This window comes from Mus musculus, chromosome 2 (genome assembly GCF_000001635.26).
Source record: "Mus musculus strain C57BL/6J chromosome 2, GRCm38.p6 C57BL/6J".
NCBI classification, from domain to species: Eukaryota; Metazoa; Chordata; class Mammalia; order Rodentia; family Muridae; genus Mus; species Mus musculus.
In genome coordinates, this window is record NC_000068.7 from 103462475 (window position 1) to 103485333 (window position 22859).

At 44.1% G+C, this 22859-nt stretch overlaps 1 protein-coding gene across 1 annotated transcript in view; it reads right to left on the reverse strand.

Annotated features, from left to right (window-relative positions):
* The window catches only part of Cat (catalase), a 31250-nt gene extending 8571 nt beyond the window's left edge, over positions 1–22679 (reverse strand). The window contains exons 1-9 of the mRNA NM_009804.2: positions 22499–22679; positions 14275–14446; positions 11856–11966; positions 10477–10607; positions 9292–9396; positions 7825–7950; positions 5220–5411; positions 4603–4755; positions 813–951 (exon numbers count right to left, since the gene is read on the reverse strand). Coding sequence (NP_033934.2) covers positions 813–951; positions 4603–4755; positions 5220–5411; positions 7825–7950; positions 9292–9396; positions 10477–10607; positions 11856–11966; positions 14275–14446; positions 22499–22564 — 1195 coding nt within the window. The 5' untranslated portion in view covers positions 22565–22679. The remainder of the gene's footprint in view (positions 1–812; positions 952–4602; positions 4756–5219; positions 5412–7824; positions 7951–9291; positions 9397–10476; positions 10608–11855; positions 11967–14274; positions 14447–22498) is intronic.
* Positions 22680–22859: the final 180 nt, after the last annotated feature.

Here is a 22859-nt window from a genome sequence, read left to right on the forward strand (position 1 = left end):
GAGACCGACTTCTGCAGCTATTAACTTAAGCACAGGCTCCCAGCATGAAATTAAAAAACCAAGATATTCATTAAACTCGAATATTAAAAGAAGACACATCAACCAAGCACTCTGCTTGGCTATCCAGAACTAAGACCTGAGGCTTTCGGTGCATTGGCATCAAGAAGGTAATTAAGATGGGAAAGCCACGCACTTGACAAATGAACCCTCAAAGCACTCAAATGCAGGAGAATGTCATCTCGGTAGCTTACTTAGGTAAAGTCAACTTGGGCAACAGACATGGAAGAAGAGCACAGCCCTTGAAATTCATTCTCTCTCTCTCTCTCTCTCTCTCTCTCTCTCTCTCTCTCTCTCCCCTCCCCGCCCCCTTCCAAATTCCAGTCAGAGTTGGTGCCCCAGTTTCACCAGAACTACAGGCAGAGGCGTGGACTTTGTGCCTCTGCGTTTCCAAGGTCTCAGAAGGGTAAGAGTGACCTGAGGAACTGTGCATTCTGTAGCTTAGGTTGGACACACTCCACAGCAGCCATTGTGGTAGTAGAGCTTCCACCTAGCCTTTCGCTTCAGACAGATACCAAGGGCAACTGGAGGAGGGAACTCTCTGGGATGTGTATAAAATGGATAGAAACCAGGAGAGACCACGGGCAGCTCAAAACTTCATAACAGAAGAGATCTGGGTGGCTGGCAGCGCCTATAGAGCATGTCACAGCACAGGAGGTCTCACGGTTTGAGAACCACTGGCCTAGCATCCTGGCCCACCCAGTCCTCATGCTCTCTGCCTTTACAGGGAAGGACTCAAATATATCCAGGCCTACCCTGGTTGTCATGCATGCACATGGGGCCATCACGCTGGTAGTTGGCCACTCGAGCGCGGTAGGGACAGTTCACAGGTATCTGCAGATAGTTGGGTCCCAGGCGGTGGCGGTGAGTGTCCGGGTAGGCAAAAAGGCGGCCCTACAGTAATACATAACAGACATTAGGATACTCAGTTACGAAACAGGAATGAAGCTATAAGCATCATTCTAAAATTTAAAGTCCATGAGTACTGCATAACCCTGCCTAGCTTTGCTTGGCAGAGTCAAGCCTCTTCCTACTTAGAAAGTGCATTCTCCCTAAAGTCGTCGTCCCTAACCACCCCTGCCATGCGGCCAACACTCACCTCACGTCTGTCCTAGACAACGATGCCTACCCACCCCCCAGGACGCAGCATTACCTTGGCATGGTATTTCACATTTCACCTCAACAGAATCCTGAAGTATTTCTCCATCTCCCCAGCCCTCTACTCCAAGGGAAGAATTGAGCCCTTGCTCTTAAAACAGCGCCATTCTCCAAAGGCAGCTGTATGGAAATTGTTCAAAGAAGCAGCGCCTCCCACACAGTATGGGGAATTAGACACTGTATTCTGAGATTTACTAACAAGCACGGAGAGAAAGGTGTGGTTGGAACCACTGGCCCTCCACAGCCACAGGTAATGACTCCGAGGCTAACCAGGATGCAAATTATTCCCAAGGCAGGATGACAACCATCGTGACATTCCTTTTAGTAAAAAAAACACTCAGATTTGCTCTGCCCTGGCCTCGCTGTCCAATCGCTGAGCTCTTCTCACTATTACTCTGAGCAATTCTTCTTCCACTGCCTTCGTTAGCGCCCTGACTCCTACACAGCATTCTTATTCCTAATTAGAGATGTCAAAACAACAAAAAAACCAAGGCTTAAAAAAATGGAAAGGAGACTGTGAGAGGGGAAAAAGAGATCTTAAGGGAGACTAGAGGGGTAATAGAATAAATGTGACGTAGAAGCTGAAGGGATTTGGGGGGAGCACCATGGAGAAGGAAGGGAAGATGGAGGGCGGGGGGGGGGATGAGGGAGGGCAGAGGGGGGAAGATGGAGGGCAGAGGTGGGGGGAATGAGGGAGGGCAGAGGGGGAAGGGTATATAAAATATAATAGCAATACATGTAATGAAAACTCACTAATGTGTATGCTAACTTCAAATTGATTTAAAATTTTAAAATTGAACTATATTTTAAAAATGAACATTAAAAAGTGAAAACTAAGCACGGAGGTAGAGACGGTAAATACTACATACAGTAGTTATCTTGTAACAAATCGCTCACACTGCCATGCTTAAGTGCTTAACGCAGTCCCACTGACTCTGCCAACACTGCTGCTAACTCAGTCTTTCCCCCACCATCATTCCAAATCATCTAGGTAATGTTTAGATGTCTGGTCATGCAAGTGTGACTCAACCTGAGCTGGCTGCCTCCACTAGCTCCAGAAACTGTGCCCAACACCATCTGCCCAGCACCATCGACAGGCGATAACAGAGTCATGGGTAGCTCCTGGATGGAGCCGCTAGCATAGTGGTTCCTAGCCTTCCTAATGCTGCGTCCCTTTAATACAGTTCCTCATGTGGTGGTGACTGCCAACCATAAAATTATTCTTATTGCTACTTTATAAGTATAATTTTTGCTACTGTTATGAATCATAGTGTAAGTACTTGTGCTATCCAATGGTCTTAGGTGACCCCTGTTAAAGGGCCATTGGATCCCCACAGGGGTCAATGACCCACAGTTTGAGAACCACTGCTCTAGCACACCACTCTGGTTTGCTTACCTTATAGTAAGTAGGCATCCCTAACCCTGTTGTCAGTGAGTGGAGGTGACACAGTCAGGCCGAGAGATGGGCGCAGTGAGCGCTCACACTGACAGTGACTTGCACAAGGCTTTGTCCCTTACACCACTGCTCTACCTGACCAAACAGTCCTTCCCCACTCAAGCAACCAAAGACACTACCCATCAACACAGGAAAGGCCACTGCCCGGCTTCAGAGCTCATTCACCTCAGGAATAATTAGTCTTTTTACCTAGCTCTCTGCCTTAGTATTCCATAAATAATCTTCCTAAGGACCCCTCAGACTACAGTCCCTACCCACTCAAACCACCTTTGACCTCGGGTCACCAAACAGCTAACGGAACCAACAGTCCTTCCGCAGCTGCAAGGCTCCTCACATGCACCACAGAATTAGAATATGTGGCTGGATAACAGCACTGCGCCTGGCTTACGGTTGTTTCCTTTCGTCGCACAGAACTTCACACCTTTCCTGTGGCTGCTTCACCCTGGGCCAGGTACTCCGTTCCAGTCCTCAGTGTGTGCGTTACTGTGTGACTGACCGGCTGGCTATCTGACCCCGGGTGTGGCTGTGGTCCCAAAGAACACGGGTGAAATGGACTCTCAGGAAGACTGTGGGTCATCTTTTATTTTTTCAATCCAGTGCAGGCTATACAGCTGGACTTCCTCTATTTCCCAGTGCCAACCAAGCAGCTAACATGTCTGCTTTTAGCTATACACTACTCCAGTTCCCTCTCTGTCCCTAACTGCAGCCCCTTCCTCTATCATCACTGAGAATTGCTCTACCCGACAGTTCCCAAGCCGTGCTTCTTAAAGCTGAAAAATCCTTCTGTCTTCCCAGAATGGGCACTTGCACAACGTCCAACACTTAAAGGCTCCGCTAACACGGTCTTGGTGAGCTCGATTCCTCTCATTCAGGACAGAGGACTTACTACAGTTTAAATATTCCCAACGCAGCACACCTCTGTGCCTGTCCTCGTACCCTCTACTGTCTGTGTCACTTACTGAAGATCAGCCTTCAAACGCCATCTCGTTCCTAGAACTTTGTCACTGGCCCGGTCTCACATCCGTCACAGTACTCTCTGCCTTACACCATGGCTGTCCAGTGTTCCGCAGAAACACACCTAGCAGGGCCCTACTCAACTAGGGTAATGAAAGCTGACTTTCAAAAGAAGTGTCAGATGTCCCCAGTGCCACAACAAAGGTAACCCCGAGACACACAGAGAACCTCAGCTTGCTCTCCAAGGAGTCTGATACTTGCCAGGAATCAGAACTTACATAAGAAGCAACCTTCAATCTCTGTGGTCTGATCTAAGGTCTGATCTATAACCCCTGCTTCGTGGTCAGAGTCTAAACACACAGAAGATTGATGTGCATGGCAATTATTAAGCTGATTTTTTCCTACTGATTCCTAGTCCAAAGCAGAATTGTCCCTCTTTGACCTCTTGGCACAGCACCCTAGAAAGTGGCTTAAAGGGTACTGAATGCTTTTTGAGATCACGTGATTAAACTATTCCACTGCTATTAATCACAGAGTTGGGTTAATAAAGAGCATCCATAGTGTTGCTTTCATAGATAGAAAATATGCAAGCACCACCTTGGAATAGAAACGGATAGGTTATGGTGTCGATGGCTATAATCATTTATTATATCCTTATAGGCTGAGCTAGTCATTTTATTTTCTTCAAAAATATGGAGTCATTACTATTATATCTTTTGTCCGAAATCAAGTGTTCACACCTTGAAATATTAGCTACTTTACCATGGACATGTTTTATAACTGGTGTAACTAGAGAATGACCACCTAAGGATGTCTCATCCAAGTGACCTCACAGGAATTAAGCACCTCAATTAACATTCAAGTGAAAGTTCTAGTAATTCCTCATAAAAGCTCATACCGAGTTATACAGTGCGTGCACATGTACGTGTGTGCACAAACGGGCGCCTGCCTCAGAACAAGTCTTCTTCCTGGCTTACCTGAAGCATTTTGTCAGGGCTGGGCTCGATGCCAGGGGGCATATTGCTTGGGTCAAAAGCCATCTGTTCAACTTCAGCAAAGTAATTAACTGGATTTTTGTTTAAAACCAGTTTGCCAACTGGTATAAGAGGGTAGTCCTTGTGAGGCCAAACCTGAAAACAATGTCAGATTCATAATTACCAGATAGCCAGCTGGCAGACCTGGAAGGCCCCCATGAAAACACCAACTTTCACATGTAATCAAGCCCGTGGAAATAATTCTTAACCCAACAGAAACATGATAAGAATTTCAGGTGATTGCCTTATCATTTCGTAACAGTAAGTGGTAAATATTGACACTGGTGCAGAAACAGAGTAAATTAGCTTTTCAAAATTTGTCCCCTGCTAATAACACACAGGAAGGCTCCAACGTGACCTCAGTGAACTTCCCACACAAGAGGAGAGGTGAGGCACCCACTCACGGGAACAAGGGCTCTGCTGAGCTACCACCTCTTATCTAGCCTGCTCCTGACACCGTGACTGCATGGCTATAATTTATATTATTATTTAGCAGCAGCAGCAGCAGCAGCAGCATACAGGACGACACTTATGAAGCAATCCAGCTGCTGCTGACTTACCTTGGTCAGATCAAATGGATTAAATGGGAAAGTTTCTGCCTCCTTAAAAGTCATGACCTGGATGTAAAACGTCCAGGACGGGTAATTGCCATTGGCGATGGCATTGAAAAGATCTCGGAGGCCATAATCCGGATCTTCCTGAGCAAGCCTTCCTGCCTCTCCAACAGGCAAGTTTTTGATGCCCTGGTCGGTCTGCACAGTGAAAGAAAGAAGCGCAAATGGAGTTTAGGAAAGCGGTTACAAACCGTAACTGGTGACTTCACTGAAGGGTTCTAGGTAGCACAGCCCATTTGGGTAACACGATGACATTTTCCTTAAATCACACTTCTACTGTTCAGAACTAACAGTAATAAATTTATTTACAGGAAACTATATTTATTTATACCAATTCTTTTCAATGTCAAATTATTCCTCTCTTTCACTTTATTTTTTTTACATCATCTGAATTTTTATACTATTAACTTTTTAATCAGAAAAAAAAACTGTCTTAATAAGAAAAATTCTCATCCACTAAAATAAGCAACAGATAATAAAAATTAAAGGGTTTTTAAGTTCACTTTATTCTTAACTAACACATTAAAACACAAAAACTATGCATATTAATGGAGAATGTTTACCATTTCTTTTAGCAAAACACTCAAATCCTTCCTTCCGGGTTTTTTAGAGCTGTAGTACAGTGACTATCTACAGTCACAGTACAACAGCACAAAAGAACTTGGTCCTCCCAGCTGTGACTCAGTACCACCAGGCAGCCTTTCCCACCCTCCACCCTGCCCCTCCTCTCTCTGGACTCTGATTTCTAATTTCATCTTTTAATTCTCAAACCCCACCAATGAAACAGAGCATGCCACATATGTCTTTCTATGCCTGGATCATTTCACTTATCACAGTGGTCTACAGTTCCACCCAGTCACAAAGACAGGGCCTCCCTACCCCACCCCCACTCCGGCACACCTCCCCCTACCTCTCCCTCCCTCTGGACATGTTTTTAAAAACTGGAGAGTGCAGATGACTCTTGAACATCCAGTATCATTTGCCTTAGACCAAGGAATTCTGGAAATAACCTAATTCCCATTTTTAAAACAGCCCAAATAAATTCCTAAAATTGTGATCAGCATATCCCCCTGCCTCTGTTGTCTTGCTTTTGTTTTGTTTTAAGAAGTTATAGAATCAGAGTTCATCGAGCTACCATGAGCTTCACTGTACCTACTCTAAACCAATTCTCTATGAGCAGGCAAAAATCAGCATTGTGCCTTTCCAAACAAGCCAAACACACTCAAAACCATTGGGTCACTTTGCCAGTACTCCGATCTCTATAGCCCTGGTCAACTGGCTGACCGTGTGCCTCATTCCAAAAGACTCCGGAAGCCACGCGTCATGAAAACATTTAGCAAAAGCAACTCTGGGAGGGAGCAAAGGGGAAGGCAACCATCCACAGGTCACCCAATATGTTCAGTGTATCGTAACAGTACAAAGCTGTTCTGATGTTAACCAGATCTCTTGGTTTAGAAAAAAGTATCTATAAATCAAAATAAACTGAACAGATGAATGAATGAATGAATGAATGAATGAATTCATATGCATTTCTATCTATCGCAGAATTCTCTGCTGAACAAACCTATAAGCAATCTTTTCACTGCAGGCCTGTGGACAGCTGTAGTTGCATCCCAATTTTACAAATGAAAAGAACTCCCAGCAATATGTCCAAGGTCAGTTATCCGGGACAGTGAAGATCTGGGTTTAGGCTGGCCTGCCTGCAAGGCTTCTGACTGGGCTCAGGATGCCCCACATCACCAGGTCTTGTCCCGAGTGACCTTACACAGCTCCCTTTGACAATTATAAATCCAGAGACCAGTTGGATTTTTAACATTGATCCAAGATGTAAAGGAGACACTTTTCCATTTAATACTCGTAAATAGCTTGTTCAAATAAATATTAAAATATGGCAGAAGAAGTCGCACCTTTGAGATGCTGTTAAAGGGGAGAGGTGCTAAGCCTGGCTGTGTGGGCTTGAAAGCCCAGCTACTCAGAGACACTGAGGTAAGAGGATTGCAAGATCAAGGCCCAGCTGGGCTACCGAGGAAGTTCAAGGCTAACTGGGCAACTTAATGAGATCCTGTCTCAAAACACAAAAGGCACTGGCAATCAGTTCCATACCACATACACAAAAAGGAGGGAGACCTCGTTTGTCACTAACCCACTCCCTTCTTTCCTAGCTTAGCAGTTGCAATTAGAAACAGAAGCTTTTAAACTTCTGAGGTGCTTAGGGAATAATGATAACATTCTCAAGTTCACTGGCAAATGTTGCATACTGTAATATAAGCCAAGATCATACCAAAGACAGAAGCCATGTGCCCCAGCCTCTAACTACATGTAAGAAAGAAACCATCGGACAACTACACACAGTTCTAACTTGAGTGGCCTGAATTTGTTCTTTGAATTGGTGGCCAACAAAATATTCGTGGTGCTATTCAACTCTATCAACCCTTTGTACCCTTGGGTGGAAGGAAGAGAAAGATAGGAAACACCTCTGCTCAGGCCTGTAGGAGAGGGAAGGAGAGTTGTGTAGGAAGAGCCTTGAACCCTCTGTCCAGACAACGAGTACCTTGTAATGGAACTTGCAATAGACTGCCTCTCCATCTGCATTAACCAACTTGAAGGTGTGTGATCCATAGCCATTCATGTGCCGGTGACCATCGGGAATCCCTCGGTCACTGAACAAGAAAGAAACCTAAGGAACACAAATGGAAACCCTCCCGTTTAAATTGAAGTATCCCAGGTTGTTACATCCATGCATTTCCAGAAAATTCCTTCTCCACACAGAACACACCTTCTAACTTCCCCGGGCTATCATGACTTCACCTATAGAAAATGACAAAATTTCTATGAAGGAATGCTAAAGCAAATCTGGAAGCTAAACTACAACGTGCTGTTCAAACTTTCATCATTTTATTTTTTTAACATGATGTTTTTATTGATTCTTTGGGAACTTCACATTTCCATTTTCATGTACCCAGATCATACTCATTTCTCAGTCCTTCTGTGACCTCACCCTTGTGACCTCCCCCAAAGAAATAAAAACAGAATTTAAAGACAGTAGTAATAATTAAATTAAAAAGAAAACAAAACTAGAAAATACAAGTCCAATTTGGGTTGCCCATATACTCACTGGAGCATGGTTAAACTTCCAGTGACCTGTCCCTTAGATAGAACTGAGTCCCTTCCCCTCCCACAGCATCTCCCTCAGAAGCCTCCAATTGCAGAGTTGATTTCCTTTCACAGTTTTTAAGAGTTCTCTTCCGTGTCTCCTTCTTTAGGCTGTTACTTTGGGGGAGCGGGGTGAGAGTAGGGGTTGTCACAGAAGCCTTCCATGTCCCTCTTCCTCAGCTATGCCTCTGCAATCATCAATGTCACTGCAAACATGGCTTCCTTGCTCTTCAGTCAGCCAGAGCGTGGATCATGGACTTTCACATGCTTTCTGACGACAGCACAGACCATGAACTTGTCCCCTGCCTCCAGGAGGACTACAGATCCAGACAAGGCCCTCAGAGACAGCCCAGACCACAGACAGCACCACAGCCTCCGGTGGCATTACAGGCCACTCATGTCAGCCTGGTTCTCACTGCTGTCATGTCTCCAGACTGCCTCTCTCCGCAGGGCACATACTGCTCCGTGTTCTATCTTTCCCACCTCTCTATCACGAATTTGCTCATCGTGGCCCATTGTGGTGGTGCCCACCACCCGCCGCCTACTGCCTGCTGCAGGCGGCCTCTTAAACTCTATTTTAATAGCAAAAGCTTTAGCACTGCTTTCCCCTCACTTCCCTACCACACGGCTTGACTGCTGACTAGACTTTATTCCTAAAGACTCCTAAATATTAATTGGTAGATAGTGTTTCCAACCATCTAAGCATCATGTTAGATGTAAACTCTTTGTGATCAAAAAATCTGAAGAAGCACCCCAAAAAAGCCAGAAGCCAAGTCCAATAAAACAACCTAGGCACAAGAACACATTGCAAGGTCTAAGCAGCACTGCCACCCCAGGCCATACAATAGCGAAGAAGGGGTCTCACCTGATGGAGAGACTCGGGACGAAGACTCCAGAAGTCCCAGACCATGTCAGGATCCTTCAGGTGAGTCTGTGGGTTTCTCTTCTGGCTATGGATAAAGGATGGAAACTAAATGGGGGGAGGGGGGAGAGAAAGCAAAAATAAAAATCCCAAACTGAAGTTTGTAAGAATTATAGTGTCTTATATAATATTTTGTCTATGGATCCTTTATGAATTATAATTCTAATCAATACAATTCCAGAAACTAGATTGCTAAACTTTCAAATGAAATTTGTTCAGTACATACAACCATCTTTGGATATTCTAGTGTCAAATGCACTCAGAGCTGAAGTATCTCTTTAAACACTACCACCACCAAACATACACACACACACACACACACACACCACATACCACACACAGAAAAATATCCTCTATCTGCTTCTTGGCACAGCCTGTTCTCCAGGCTCTGCAATGGAAGCTGGACTATTCCCACCAGGTCAATGAATCTTGACATGACAAATCTAAGGCCAATGGTAATTATCACTTGATCTTACAGAGATAAACTAAATTTGGGGGGAAATTTTATTTATTTATTTATTTATTTATTTATTTATTTATTGTTATTATTTATTTATTTATTTATTTAGGCTTTTCAAGAAAGGGTTTCTCTGTGTAGCCCTGGCTGTCCTGGAACGCACTCTCTAGACCAGGCTGGCCTCAAACTCAGAAATCCACCTGTCTCTGCCTCCAAAGTGCTGGGATCAAAGGCGTGCGCCACCATCACCCAGCTGTTATTGTTATTTATTTTTAAGATTTATTTATTTTATATGTAAGTACACTGTAGCTGTCTTCAGACACACCAGAAGAGGGCATCAGATCCCATTACAGATGGTTGTGAGCCATTATTTGGTTGCTGGGAATTGAACTCAGTACCTTGGAAGAGCAGTCAGTGCTCTTAACCACTAAGCCCCGCCATGATGACAATGGACTGAACCTCTGCAACTGTAAGCTATCCCCAATGAAATGTTTTCATTTATACGAGTTGCCTTGGCCTTGGTGTCTCTTCACATCAATAAAACCCTAACTAAGACAAAGGGCAACCCACACAATCCACATTCTCTACTTCCTCCAGGGCTTATCCTCAAATGCCAATCACTAAAGAAAACTGGACGACATCAATACAAATCAACCCAGTCCATCACCTACCAATATGGCATCCCTGATGAAGAAAATAGGGGTGTTGTTTCCCACAAGATCCCAGTTACCATCTTCAGTGTAAAATTTCACTGCAAACCCCCGAGGGTCACGAACTGTGTCAGCTGAGCCTGACTCTCCAGCTGGAAGAGTCAAACAGAAGAATGAAACACATCCAAGCATATTGCATTCAAGAAACCATAAATCACAGAGAAACCTAGCATCTACCATCTTCAGTCCACTTCCTGGAAGCAGATTAGGTATTTAAAATGGAAGATTCAAATGGAAGAATGGAACATAGCCAAGTATATTACAGCCAAGAAAACATAAATCGTAGAAAAACGTAGCACCTGCTATCTTCAATATGCTTCCTGCAGAAGTGGGTTCCTGGAAGTCCAGGATTCTTAGATGCAGGTTAGATACTTAAATATCTGTGGTATTTTTACTACAACCTATCTAATAATTGGATCTAGAAATCAGACAAAAGAATGAATTGAGAGTGCTAAGGTATATATCAACAGCTGATGGGATTATACATTTAAATAGGTAATTAAGACAATAATTATGAAGATTGGAGTACTAAACAAAGTGTGAGTTGTGTGCCGCTGGAGCGATGACTCAGCAGTTAAGAGCATGGCTGTTCTTAACCAGAGTTAAGACTCAGGTTCAATTCCCAATACCCACATGGCAGCTCACAACCATCTAACTCCAGTTCCAGTGGATCTGAGACGCCCTCCTGGCCTCTGATAACACCAGGCATCCACATGGTACACAGGTATGTATGCAGGCAAAACATCCACACACATAAGCTAAAAATGATAAAGTTTTTAAGAGAGAGTGAATCGTCAGAAAGTTAGTACTAAGAAAATTAGTTAAGGTACAGAGTTATTCTTCATCTTATTCATTTTTGCATAGCATGGTTTGTGTGTGTGTGTGTGTGTGTGTGTGTGTGTGTGTGTGTATTAGGTGCAAGTACTAATTCTGTAACATAATAATAAAATGTCTTCATCATTCTGAAATAGATTAATCCCATCTATTTGAAAAGTAGACCTACAGGTTAGTATAGGTAAATCACCTAGACTATCGTTGCTCTACACTGAATTCTCAGCAAAAAGCGGTTGTTAGAATGGTTATTTAAGAAGAACTCCACTCCAAATTTCTCTTGAGGCAATAGCTTGAAGAACGTTCTTTCTAAATGCCAGAAAATTGCAGTGGTAGCCCCTTCAAGGTTCAACAAACAGAACAGTGAGTAACCTCCTGCATGTCTCCAGATATTTTCTATACAATAAAACAGGCTACAATCTCCTATTTTCTTAGTACGTTTTTCTTGAGAGTTTATTAAAAGTATAGTTTGAAAGAACCAAAGAAGGCATGCAGACAGACTGACTTACTGACTGTGGAGAATCGAACGGCAATAGGGGTCCTCTTTCCAATATGCTCAAACACCTTTGCCTTGGAGTATCTGGTGATATCGTGGGTGACCTCAAAGTATCCAAAAGCACCTAATGAGAAAGAGAAACTGTCAGCACAGGACCATCACTCGGGCTTCAGGCCCTCAACCAGACGCCTGTGACAAGAGAAACTAAACAGGCACCCAGCACCAGCCTTCCGAGATCTTCCAACTCGATGGGGGAGAAGAAGTGATCGAACACAGAATGTTAGGAACCAAACGCAAAGCCTGATTGTCCCTGGTGCTCCGATGAGAGCCACATGGCGGAAGTCAAGAGGGGATGATGGGTGCTGGGGAGCTTTGGCTGACCAAAGACAAAGACCCGAGGGCCTTGAGGTAGAGGCAGGGGACAAGGATCGACATGGAAAGACACAGGGAAGGAGACAGGGGCTGGAAGAACAGCCACTGAACGACAAGTGCCAACAGAAAAGACATAACACAACAGGAAGTAACGTATCTAGAAAGCAGAGGTGAAGCTAGGAAGGCTGCCCAGACGAGCACAGAAGCAAGCTAAGGAGAAGATGCTTTATTCTTTCTCGAGGCTCGCTTGTTTGTTTGTTTGTTTGTTTGAAGACAGTGTTTCTCTGTGTAGGCCTGGATAGCCTGAAATTCTCTATGTTGAACAGGCTGGCCTTGAACTCAGCGATTCACCTGCCTTTGCCTCCTGAGCGCAGGGGTTAAAGGGATGCACTGCTACTGTCATCTTTGACATCCACCATAAAAGAAGATAAAAGTTTTACAGAAGCCAGACAAAAGAGAAGGAAAATTCATCACAAACTCACCGCTCCAACATAACTGTGCTCTATTTGTTTGGTTCATTTCAGTATTTATTCCAAAAGAGCCTATTTCAATGAAGCTGCAGCTGTGCAGCTGTCTGTGCGTTCGCTTTCCTAAACTATATAATGGAAAAGGTAGTGAAAGGTCACTAATTAGTATGTATGGTGCTGGAGAGTGAACCCTAGGCTTGTTAGATAAGCTCTGAGTCTGATTTATTGAGATAGGATATTACCGCTTCTTAGCACAGGCTGGCCTTGAACTCCGTCTCTCTCTGCCTCTGCTTCCCAAGTGTGCTGAAATTACAGGCATGTGGCACACACCACACATGGCTGTAAAGTTACTATTTTTTTTTGTTTGTTCTCTGTGTGTGTGAGTGTGTGTGTGTGTGCATGCACACACATGTGGGTATATGTATATGCATGTGAGTGAGTGTGGAGGTCAGAGGGGAAGCTGCATGTCCTTGATTGCTTTCCACTTTGATTGATTGATTGATTGATTGATTGACACAGCTCTTTCACTGAAACTGAGGTTTACTGATCTGGCTAGGCTGGCCAACAGAGAGCTCCCATCCACTCCCCTGCCCCATACCTTCCCACCAGTGCTGAGGTTACAGGTACATTATAGTACACCAGCTATTTTTACACATGGATGCTGGCAATCTAAGCTCGGGTCGTCGTCGCTGTGCAGGACACACTTTACAAACTGAGCTACCGCCCCAGCTCTCAAAGGTTAAAACTCTTTTGGGGCTAGACAGATGGTTCAGCAGTTAAGAGCACTGGCTGCTCTTCCAGAGGAAGCTTCAACATCCAACACACACATGGCAGAAGAGAATGATCATGACTCTAGTTCCAGGGGATCTGATGCCTTCTTCTGGCCTCCGAGGCACTAGTGACACACGTGGTGCACAGGCAAAACACCCTTATACATTAAATGAATAAACCATTTTTAATTTTTATTCATAATGTATAATTTATAAACATATAAAGATATTTGTATATTGTATATAAATTATGTTATATTATTTATGCCTATGTTATATATGTTATATGATATGTAACTTACATATTATTAATATTATTATTGGGGCTCGAGAGATGGCCAGTGGTTAAGAACACTGACTGCTCTTCCAGAGTTCCTGAGTTCAATACCCAGCAACCACATGGTAGCTCACAACCATCTGTAATAGGATCTGATGCCCTCTTCTGGTATGTCTGTAAACAGCTAGTATACTCATAATAAATAAATAAGTAAATAAATAAATAAATAAATAAATCGTTATAAAATATTATTACTTATATATTGTGATATAATTATATCATATATAATATTATAATATATGCAATAATAAATAGTATAATATATGATTCTATAATTGATGTTATTATAATGATATATAAGACTATAAAAACCTAGGCTATTGTTCTATTAACAAACAATTTTCATTTCTTCAAGAAAGGAGATTTGGGGTTTTACCAAAAAGAGATTTGGTCTGTTAACTACAAGGTTCCTTCTATTTAAGGTTGTCAGGTGCTTTGGGAATCCTTTGAGCCGGCTTAGGAGTGAGGAACACAGATCGCTCTCACCTGCTCCTTTTGCGTGTACCACTCTCTCAGGAATCCGCTCTCTGTCAAAGTGTGCCATCTCGTCAGTGAAAACCACATCCTGAACGAGGAGGGGCCCTCGGGACCCCGCGGTCATGATATTAAGTTTATCTCCTATTGGGTTCCCGCCTCCGGTGGTCAGGACATCAGGTCTCTGTGTGAACACAAGGGAAAAAGTACAGAAGTCATTCCAGCTGACCTTCACTAACACCAGCACACCTTCCTCCTTGTCCTTCAATTTCCTATGTGCTAAGTGCTGAACTACTAAATCTGCTCTCAAAAATCCTTGTCACACGTCAACAGCAATTCCCAAGACACCTGTTCTGGGAAGCAGAGGTGACTAATATCTGCTACTGGGCTCAGCTGCTCCTAGAGTTGGGCACGGGATTCCACATGTGAGACCCCAGATAGGTACCCCTCAAAAAAGAACATATGTGTTTGATACCCAATATCAAAACTAACAGCAAACAGTTGGTCTTCAAAGAATTGATGCCGGCCGGTGCTTCCCGTGGGCTGATGTTTGTCACGCAATGGAACTTTCATAGGACACCATGACAGGGACATTCAGATGTAGTGCTATGGACAGACGCTCATTTCTCTCAAGCAATGTGTGGTATCTCTTCACAATTAAAAACAAACAAAAGAAATGCCTTTCTTTTGACTAAAAATAATTGTTTCTGATAAGATGGGTTATATTATTAATGTTCTCTATATGGAAGAACACTGGGGGAAATCACCTTGGAATTTATAAAACTCATAAACCCTCAGACGAGTGTTCTACCACTCAATCAAATTTCCTAAATCATTAACAGATTTCCTCACGTGGCCTCAAGGACATACAACTGCCTCCTAAACAAACATGATAAGTAAGGCTTCAAGAGCCTGCAGTTCAGGAAAGAGCCAGGGGGCAAAGACTGAAAAAGAAGATTGCTCAACTTCAGGGGATGTTCAGGGCAGCACTGGACAGAGGGCTAACATAGGATCCGTCAGCAATATATGGTCTTAGATGAAAACACTACAGTAGAAGCAGGCCTTATCCAATAGTCAAGCACTTTACTCCTGTGTGTGAGGTTCTGGGCCGGATCCCTAACCTTGTCAATAATAGTAGTGAAGATCATAGTCCCACCGTGCGAAAAAGGTTTACTAACTGCAATGAGTTGATGGGACTGGAGAATAGACTGCACGAGTCATTTCACTTAAACTTCCTGACAATCTCATGAGACCAATGTTAGGAATTCAACATAACAGGTGATGCACATGTCCAGAGAACAGTGTGTGTGTGTGTGTGTGTGTATGTGTGTGGTGTATGTGTGGGGTGTGTGTGTGGGTGTGTGTGTGGTGTATGTGTGTGGTGTGTGTGTGTGTGTGTGTGTGTGTGTGTGGTGTATGTGTGTGGGGTGTGTGTGTGTGTGTGTGTGTGTATGTGTGTGGTGTATGTGTGGGGTGTGTGTGTGTGTGTGTGTGTGTGTGGTGTATGTGTGGTGTGTGTGTGTGTGTGTGTGTGTGTGTGTGTGTGTGTGTGTGTGGTGTATGTGTGTAGTGTGTGTGTGCGCGCGCATGAGCGTGTGGTGTGTGGTATATGTGTGTGATATGAGCGCCTTTGTGCATGCATGTCCCATGTGTGAGAGCATGTATGTGGGTCAGGTGCACACATGTAAGCATACAAAGCTCAAAGTTGCTTTAAGTATCTTCCCTGATTGGTCTCCATTTTATTTACTGTGGCAGGTCTCTCAGTGGAACCCAGATCTCACTGATCAACAAGTGTAGCTAGCCAGCTTGCCCCAGGGAGCCCATCTCTGCCTCCTGTGATTACAGATAGCTGCCTTACCTGCCCAGCTTTTACATCCATGCTGAGGATCTTAACCCTGGTCCTCATGACAAATGCTTTACCCACTGAGCCGTCTCTCTGGCCCTTAGGTAACTTTAGACAGAGGATGAATATCCAGTAGGATGCCCTCAAACTTGTAACTGTTGTTACAATGTTGTTATTATAATTTTAACTTAGCAAAACATCACTTTAAAAACAATTTTTAAAAATTTTTTAAAAGTGATGTTACCTAAGTCCTTTTCCTATTTGTACACACACACACACACTTGCTCACTCGCGTGGCAGAAGACAACTTGCAGGATTCAGTTTCCTCCTTCTACCATGAGGATCCTAGGAAACAAACTGTCAGGCTGGATGACCCACTGCACCAGCTCCAGAAACAGACATTCTTTAGAATGAACTTGTTATAAGACATATTTCTGGACAATTTTAAGAGCTAATTCTGAGAAGGTAGCATTTGTAGTGATTCTTACCATGTTGACATCTGGCCAGTAGCTAGCTGTCCACCATGCCTCTCCCGAAACACTTCCGCTATCACACTATTTCCAAGGCACCAAATAGCTCAGTGGGTAAAGACACTGCTGCCAAGTCTGACAACTGTGTTCATTCCCTAGGACCCAGAGGTGGAAGGAGAGACTCCTGAAAGTTGACCTCTGACTTTCACACACATATAAATAAATTAAATAAATATATAAATAAACAAACAAACAAGCAAACAAATAAATAATACTTTAAAGAACTTCTTCCTATTTTCAATATGGAAAACCAAAGCAAAAGGGACTGGAAACCCGCTCTCTACCAAGAACCCCACAGCCACCACACTTGGCTCGGACCAGATCAGTACATCACTGAGACTTCATGAGAGACGCTGTTTCTAGCAACAGATCACAGGGACCCACAACTGGAAAACATGCAGCGTGAGGCTGGGCTTTGTTAGGATTTTTGGTTGCCATTACTAAGTTTGACACAAGCAGCTCCATTTTGATTCTGATACTACCATAGGCCTCACACTAAGACCACATGGAGTCACGGCACAACTCCAAAGTGGCTGACAAGCTAGCAAAGAACTGCAGACCCGTGGTGCTAACTACACGAAGATCAGAAGGGCCCAGGGCTGAAGGAAATGGCAAGGGGTTCTAAGAGAACCAACGGATCATTGTTAATTCCAAGAAAAAGTTTTTTCTCTGTAGAAAAATTATAAATGTCAGGTTATACTCTCGCCAAGCCAGGGCTCCAAGGACAGACTGAATAACGTCCCTCAGTTACACACATGAGAGAGTTTTGTCAAGCAAGGCTAGACTCTCCTATTTGCATGTGAGTAAACAGGCCACAGTGGTTGCTAGTAGAGCTCAAGTATTCACTCTTACTGCTTCATAACCAAAACATACATGGCGCTAGTTTTCAATGATTACAAACGTTTAGAATAATCCTGTACAAAGAACAAACTTATCAAGAGCACAAAACAGCAACCGCAAAAAAAGTGTTTTCTCTCTTGAAACCAGATCAAAATGTTGTTAGCACCGTGACTGGTCTAGTACCAGTTCTCAAAAGACAGAGAACAGAGGGAGACTCTGGAGAGAAAGGCTGAAGAGCTGAAGAAAGGCAGGACATCTACAGATGAAAAAGATGCCTTTGCTGTTTTATTAGAAGTTGCAGGATTGGGGTACGTTTAAAAAAGGAAACTAATAACAAAAATGATAACTGTGAATTATCTCCTGCTTTCTAAGCTGGAGAGAAAACACAGAATAGCCTAGACCTTGGCTAAGACAACGACTTAGAATAATGTGACTCCCTAGCCATGTCTCTCCTGCTGACACACCATGACTTAGCAGTTCTGCTCCTGCTTGCATGAGACAAGAGAGCTCATCCAGGTTCATTCAACTTCTCCCTCGCCATTCCTCTCCTGGCCCTCACACTGGCACTGGGCGTCAGCATGGCCATTCCTCTCCCGGCCCTCACACTGGCACTGGGCGTCAGCATGGCCATTCCTCTCCTGGCCCTCACACTGGCACTGGGCGTCAGCGTGCTGGTTATCAGGGTTAACCTCAGAAACGTACACGCTCTTATAGAAAACTCACTGGCAAGACAGGCAGGCTAAGAGCCCATAACAAGGGGACAGAATAGAGTCAGGACTCTCATGTTCACATTCTCCAGTGGGCAGAGGTGGCTTATTATTAAACCTCGGACTCGCAAAGAAAGAGCCCATGTGGTCTGAGCAGTGGGTGACAAAACTCCTATTTCAGTTCCATGCAAACTTCTGAGGATACCTGCAGAATGCTCTCTTTAATATATTTTTGGAGGGGTTTTTTAGGTGGGTCTAAGTCAAGCCCATGAAGACACTGGATTCGGTGCTCAATATTCAATATTCACAAAGCTCCCAGTTCAGTTGTCAGCAACATCTGCCCACAAGAAGACTCCATTTTGTAAATTGCTCTCACAGTGATCAATACTCTGGTTCGGATGCCAAAGAAGGATCCATCCAACTTGGCGCTGGGCATCTGGTTCTTAGAAGAGGAGATAACAACAGAATGCTGGCATTTCCTACATTTACAGCTCCAGTACAAGTTTGTTTGGTTTTTTTTTTTTTAAGATATTGGAATGTCAGAACAATATAACTAAGTCTTTAAAAAGAGGTTGTTTCTGTTGACTCATAAAAATACACGGATAGCTTTCCATGAAATATGAAATCTGTACCTTAGACAGCATAATAATGTGACTTCCTAGACACAGAGATAGACCACAGTTCCCAGATTCCCCTATACTTAGCCCATAACAGAGGTCCAGCTAAGGAAACTTGAACAGAAGTGAACCTGATCCCAAATCTTCCCAAACACCCTTCTCCATACACGTCACATTTTTGTGGCTGACTACTGATGCCTCAAGTACCTTAGTGGGGGTTGTCACTTACTTATACTTATTTTTATGTGTGTGTTACTGTCTTGTCAGCATGCATGGATAAGCACTATGAGGGTACAGTGTCCACAGAGGCCAGAAGCAAGTGTCAGATCCCTGTAACTAGAGTTTCAGACCATTGGGTGCTGGTAACCCAGGTCCTGTGCCAGAGAAGCAAGTGCTCTTATCTCCTGAGCCATCTCTCCAGTTAGAACCTTGTGTGTCCTTCAGCGGAGGCCCTCAGTTACTATAAGGAATAAAACATCCCTGTTTCCTTCAACCTCAAACCACTCTGAACCATACAAAAAAGGAAGAAATTTCTGATGTGTTTCTGCTATTTTGTATGTTGAACACCGTGACTATAGCAATTAACCTGCACAAGACAGAACTTAAAACGAGGGCCAAATCAAGGGTGAAAAGACAAACGGTGCAAGTTGTAAAAGGATGAAAGAGACACCAACAGGTTACACTGGAGCTGATACTCGGCAGACATCCGAGAGGATACTCAACATCTCCAGTCCATGACTGCAAAGCAAATTAAAACCACAGAGGTCAAGGACTGACTGAAGGTCTGGCAAGACCAAACACTGACGGGAAGCAAAGCACCCAGAACGCCCATGTTGTTGACGGACGTGTAAAATGGTACAACCTCTCTGGAAGATGGCTGTGCAGTTTGCTCCTAAAACAGACACTGGCCCTATAACCCAGTAAATCCTATAATCCTAGTAGTTTGAGGTTTTGTCTTATTTATTAGGACATGGATTTCATGCCATGAAACTCAGGCTGACTTCAAATTAGTGATCCCCCTGCCTCACCCTTAGGACTGGAATCACAGGTGTGTGCCAGCATATCCAGCTAGGAAATATTGAAGTGTGGGTACATAAAATGGCTGGTATAGAAGAATTCTCATATCAGGCTGGAGAGATGGCTACTTTTCCAGAGGTCCTGAGTTCAATGACCAGCAACCATGTGGTGGGTCACAACCATCTGTAATGGGATCTGATGCCATCTTCCAGTGAGTCTGAGGACAGCTACGGTGTACTCATATACATAAAATAAATAAATAATTTTTTAAAAAAGAGTTTTCATATCAGCTTTATTCATAGTAATCCAAACTTGGGAATAACCCAGGTGCCCAGCAATAGTATAAATAAATAGATAGTGGTCTAATCTTGTAACAAAGTCCACAGAGTGTGGAAAAAATCTAACTGCTGATACACAGCACAAGAAAACATTTTCACTGAACAACAAAAAAGAGCTTTATACAAAACCTCATAAATCAACGGCTAAAACACTCAGAACAACGATTTCCACTGGGCACATTGAAGTCTCTCTGAGTGTGTGTGTGTGTGTATGTGTGTGTGTGTGTGTGTGTGTGTGTGTGTGTGCATTCATGTGAGAGTCAGAGGACAACCTCAGGTGTCAGCCCTCACCTTGCACTTGGTTTATGGTGTTTTTCTACTGTGTACACCAGGTTAATCGTCCTGTGCACTTCTAGATGTTCTCCTGTCTCACTGGGGCTCTAAGGTACACATTACCATGGCAGGGCTTACATGGATTGTGGTGACACAAACTCACATCCTCCCACCTTCACAGAAAACACTGCACACTGAGCCATCTCCTCAGACCACCGGCGGATATCTGGATTCGGGCTCAGGATGCATTTGTCTATGTGTGCGTTAAACCTTGTTGAACAGAACACATAAAGCTATGTTTCACTTTATGTAAGTATCACTGTAAGGCACACCACGCTCTTCATTCACACCCCCGACATGCTCAGGTACAAAGGATACTGTTGAGGAGGTAACACTTTAAAAACATTACTAATTTCCTGGATGAATGAAGGGATGGGGAGATGGATAATCTTATTAAAGAGCTAATTGTGCAACATAGAAAGTGGACACTTTGGTTTCTTTTCGGTTAGGACACTGCAGTTCTTTTCGGTATTTTGGAATTCTCGACACTTTTCATAATCAAGTATTTCAGCTTATCTAGGCTACATAGCACTTGCGAATTTCCTTCCAGAAGATAAGGGGGTTCCCCTCCTAGAAATGTTTATTCAGAGTAGCACAAATTGAGGAAGAAAACATCAGTAAGACCAACAATGGGTGACATACACAGAGTGCGGAGAAAGAGGAGAGAGCAACAACTTAGTGATTCCCCCAAACAAACTGGTCTCAAAATAAACAGAACACGTGTGTTTTATTTTCTAAAAATCTCACTACAAGTGTTTCTCAGTTCACAAGTATTCATGACAGCATGAGTCAGGCTTTAGCAACCACTGGGTATCCAACAGGTCCTGACTCTAAGGAGCTCATTTCTAATCTTGACTCTACCACTAACTAGCTGTATGTCCCTGATTATGATTCTGTGTCTCTCTGGTTCTCTTGAAGAACTCAGGGAAAAAAAATATTTAACAGATCTAGTTGTAAATAATGAAGGACAATAGGGCCAAGAGCTTAGAGAAAAATATCAACATTTTCCCAAACTCGGTCCATGAATACTAAACATTGATCTCCCAGTTAACCAACAAAATCAGGGTTTTAAGGGAGAAAGAGCAAGGGGTAAAGTCTCTCTCTCCCTCACCCCCACCCCCCTGCCCTGCTAACCAGAAGCCTTGGGGCCCTGCAGTATCACCTACTCCAACTTCTCTAAGATGCCCAGGCCAGGAGCGTCCCTACCAAGTCTACTGAAATCCCCACTGTCTATGATGTCTACATCGTCATCTGCTCAGATTTGTCTTGCATCCAACTCCAGCACTCACTCTACACTCCACAGCTAATCTGCAATCAGAACTAAATGGTAATCATCTATTTACACATCTTGTCTCTCAGTGTTTACTCTAAACTTCTCCAGGGTGTGGTCTTATCTCACAGGAATATTTGTACACCCTGTCTAGCACGGTGGTGCTCAGATGGCACGTACAGGCACTCAAAGTTCTGTGAAACAAAGCGATTTTTACTGTGTAATGTCATTGCCAGTTCTAAAATACCAGGTCTGATGCTCTTCAGTGCCAATGAGATAATAGATGTAAAAATACTTTTATTTAATTGTTGAATGTTGTGTGTTTTGCATGTCTCCATGAATGATGCTAGAGGCACAGGCTCGGGTACCTCCCAAACACCAATGAGTGCAGATCTAAGATTTCACAAACATAAAGCAGGAGCTGGCTCCAACTTCCTGGCTCACAGCTGCAGCTCTCTTCCACTTTGCCCAGACGGCTCCATGTCTCCCTTAAGCTGTGACCTATGTCCCAGCTGGCACAAATGCCAAACTCGGAGCCATCCACCCGGCCCCTGCTGCCAGCGAAAAGCTGTAAGCCCGCAGTCCCATCCCCTCTCCGCAGAATGGAACGGTTCGTGGGACAGAAAGCAGCCACTCGAGCGCAGCCAGTGGTGCAGCCTCAGCGCAGGCCACCCAAGGGAAGCCCGCGCCGTTACTCGCCGCCGCCCACATTCTCGTGAGGCTCTGGGGAACACGGGGTACCTGCGAGGCCCGCTGCTCCTTCCACTGCTTCATCTGGTCGCTGGCTGGGTCCCGACTGTCCGACATGGTGTAGGATTGCGGAGCTGCAGAGCTGCGGAACGTGAGACAGCAGGGACGGACGCAGCGGTCTCCACCCGGAGAAGGCAATCTTGTTGGCCAGGCCCGCTGGAGTGGTGACTTCAGGCTCCACCAATCAGCACCGCCCCCCACCCTTGGGACGGCCGCCTCCTGATTGGCCACTGGAACTCTAGAAAGGACGGGATTGGAAGGAGGGTGGGGCGAGAAGTGGGGGCTCCCGGAGGTGGACCCCCCGGATAGGAAGAGACTGGGGAGACGGGTGGGGAGCGAAAGGTGGTGCTGG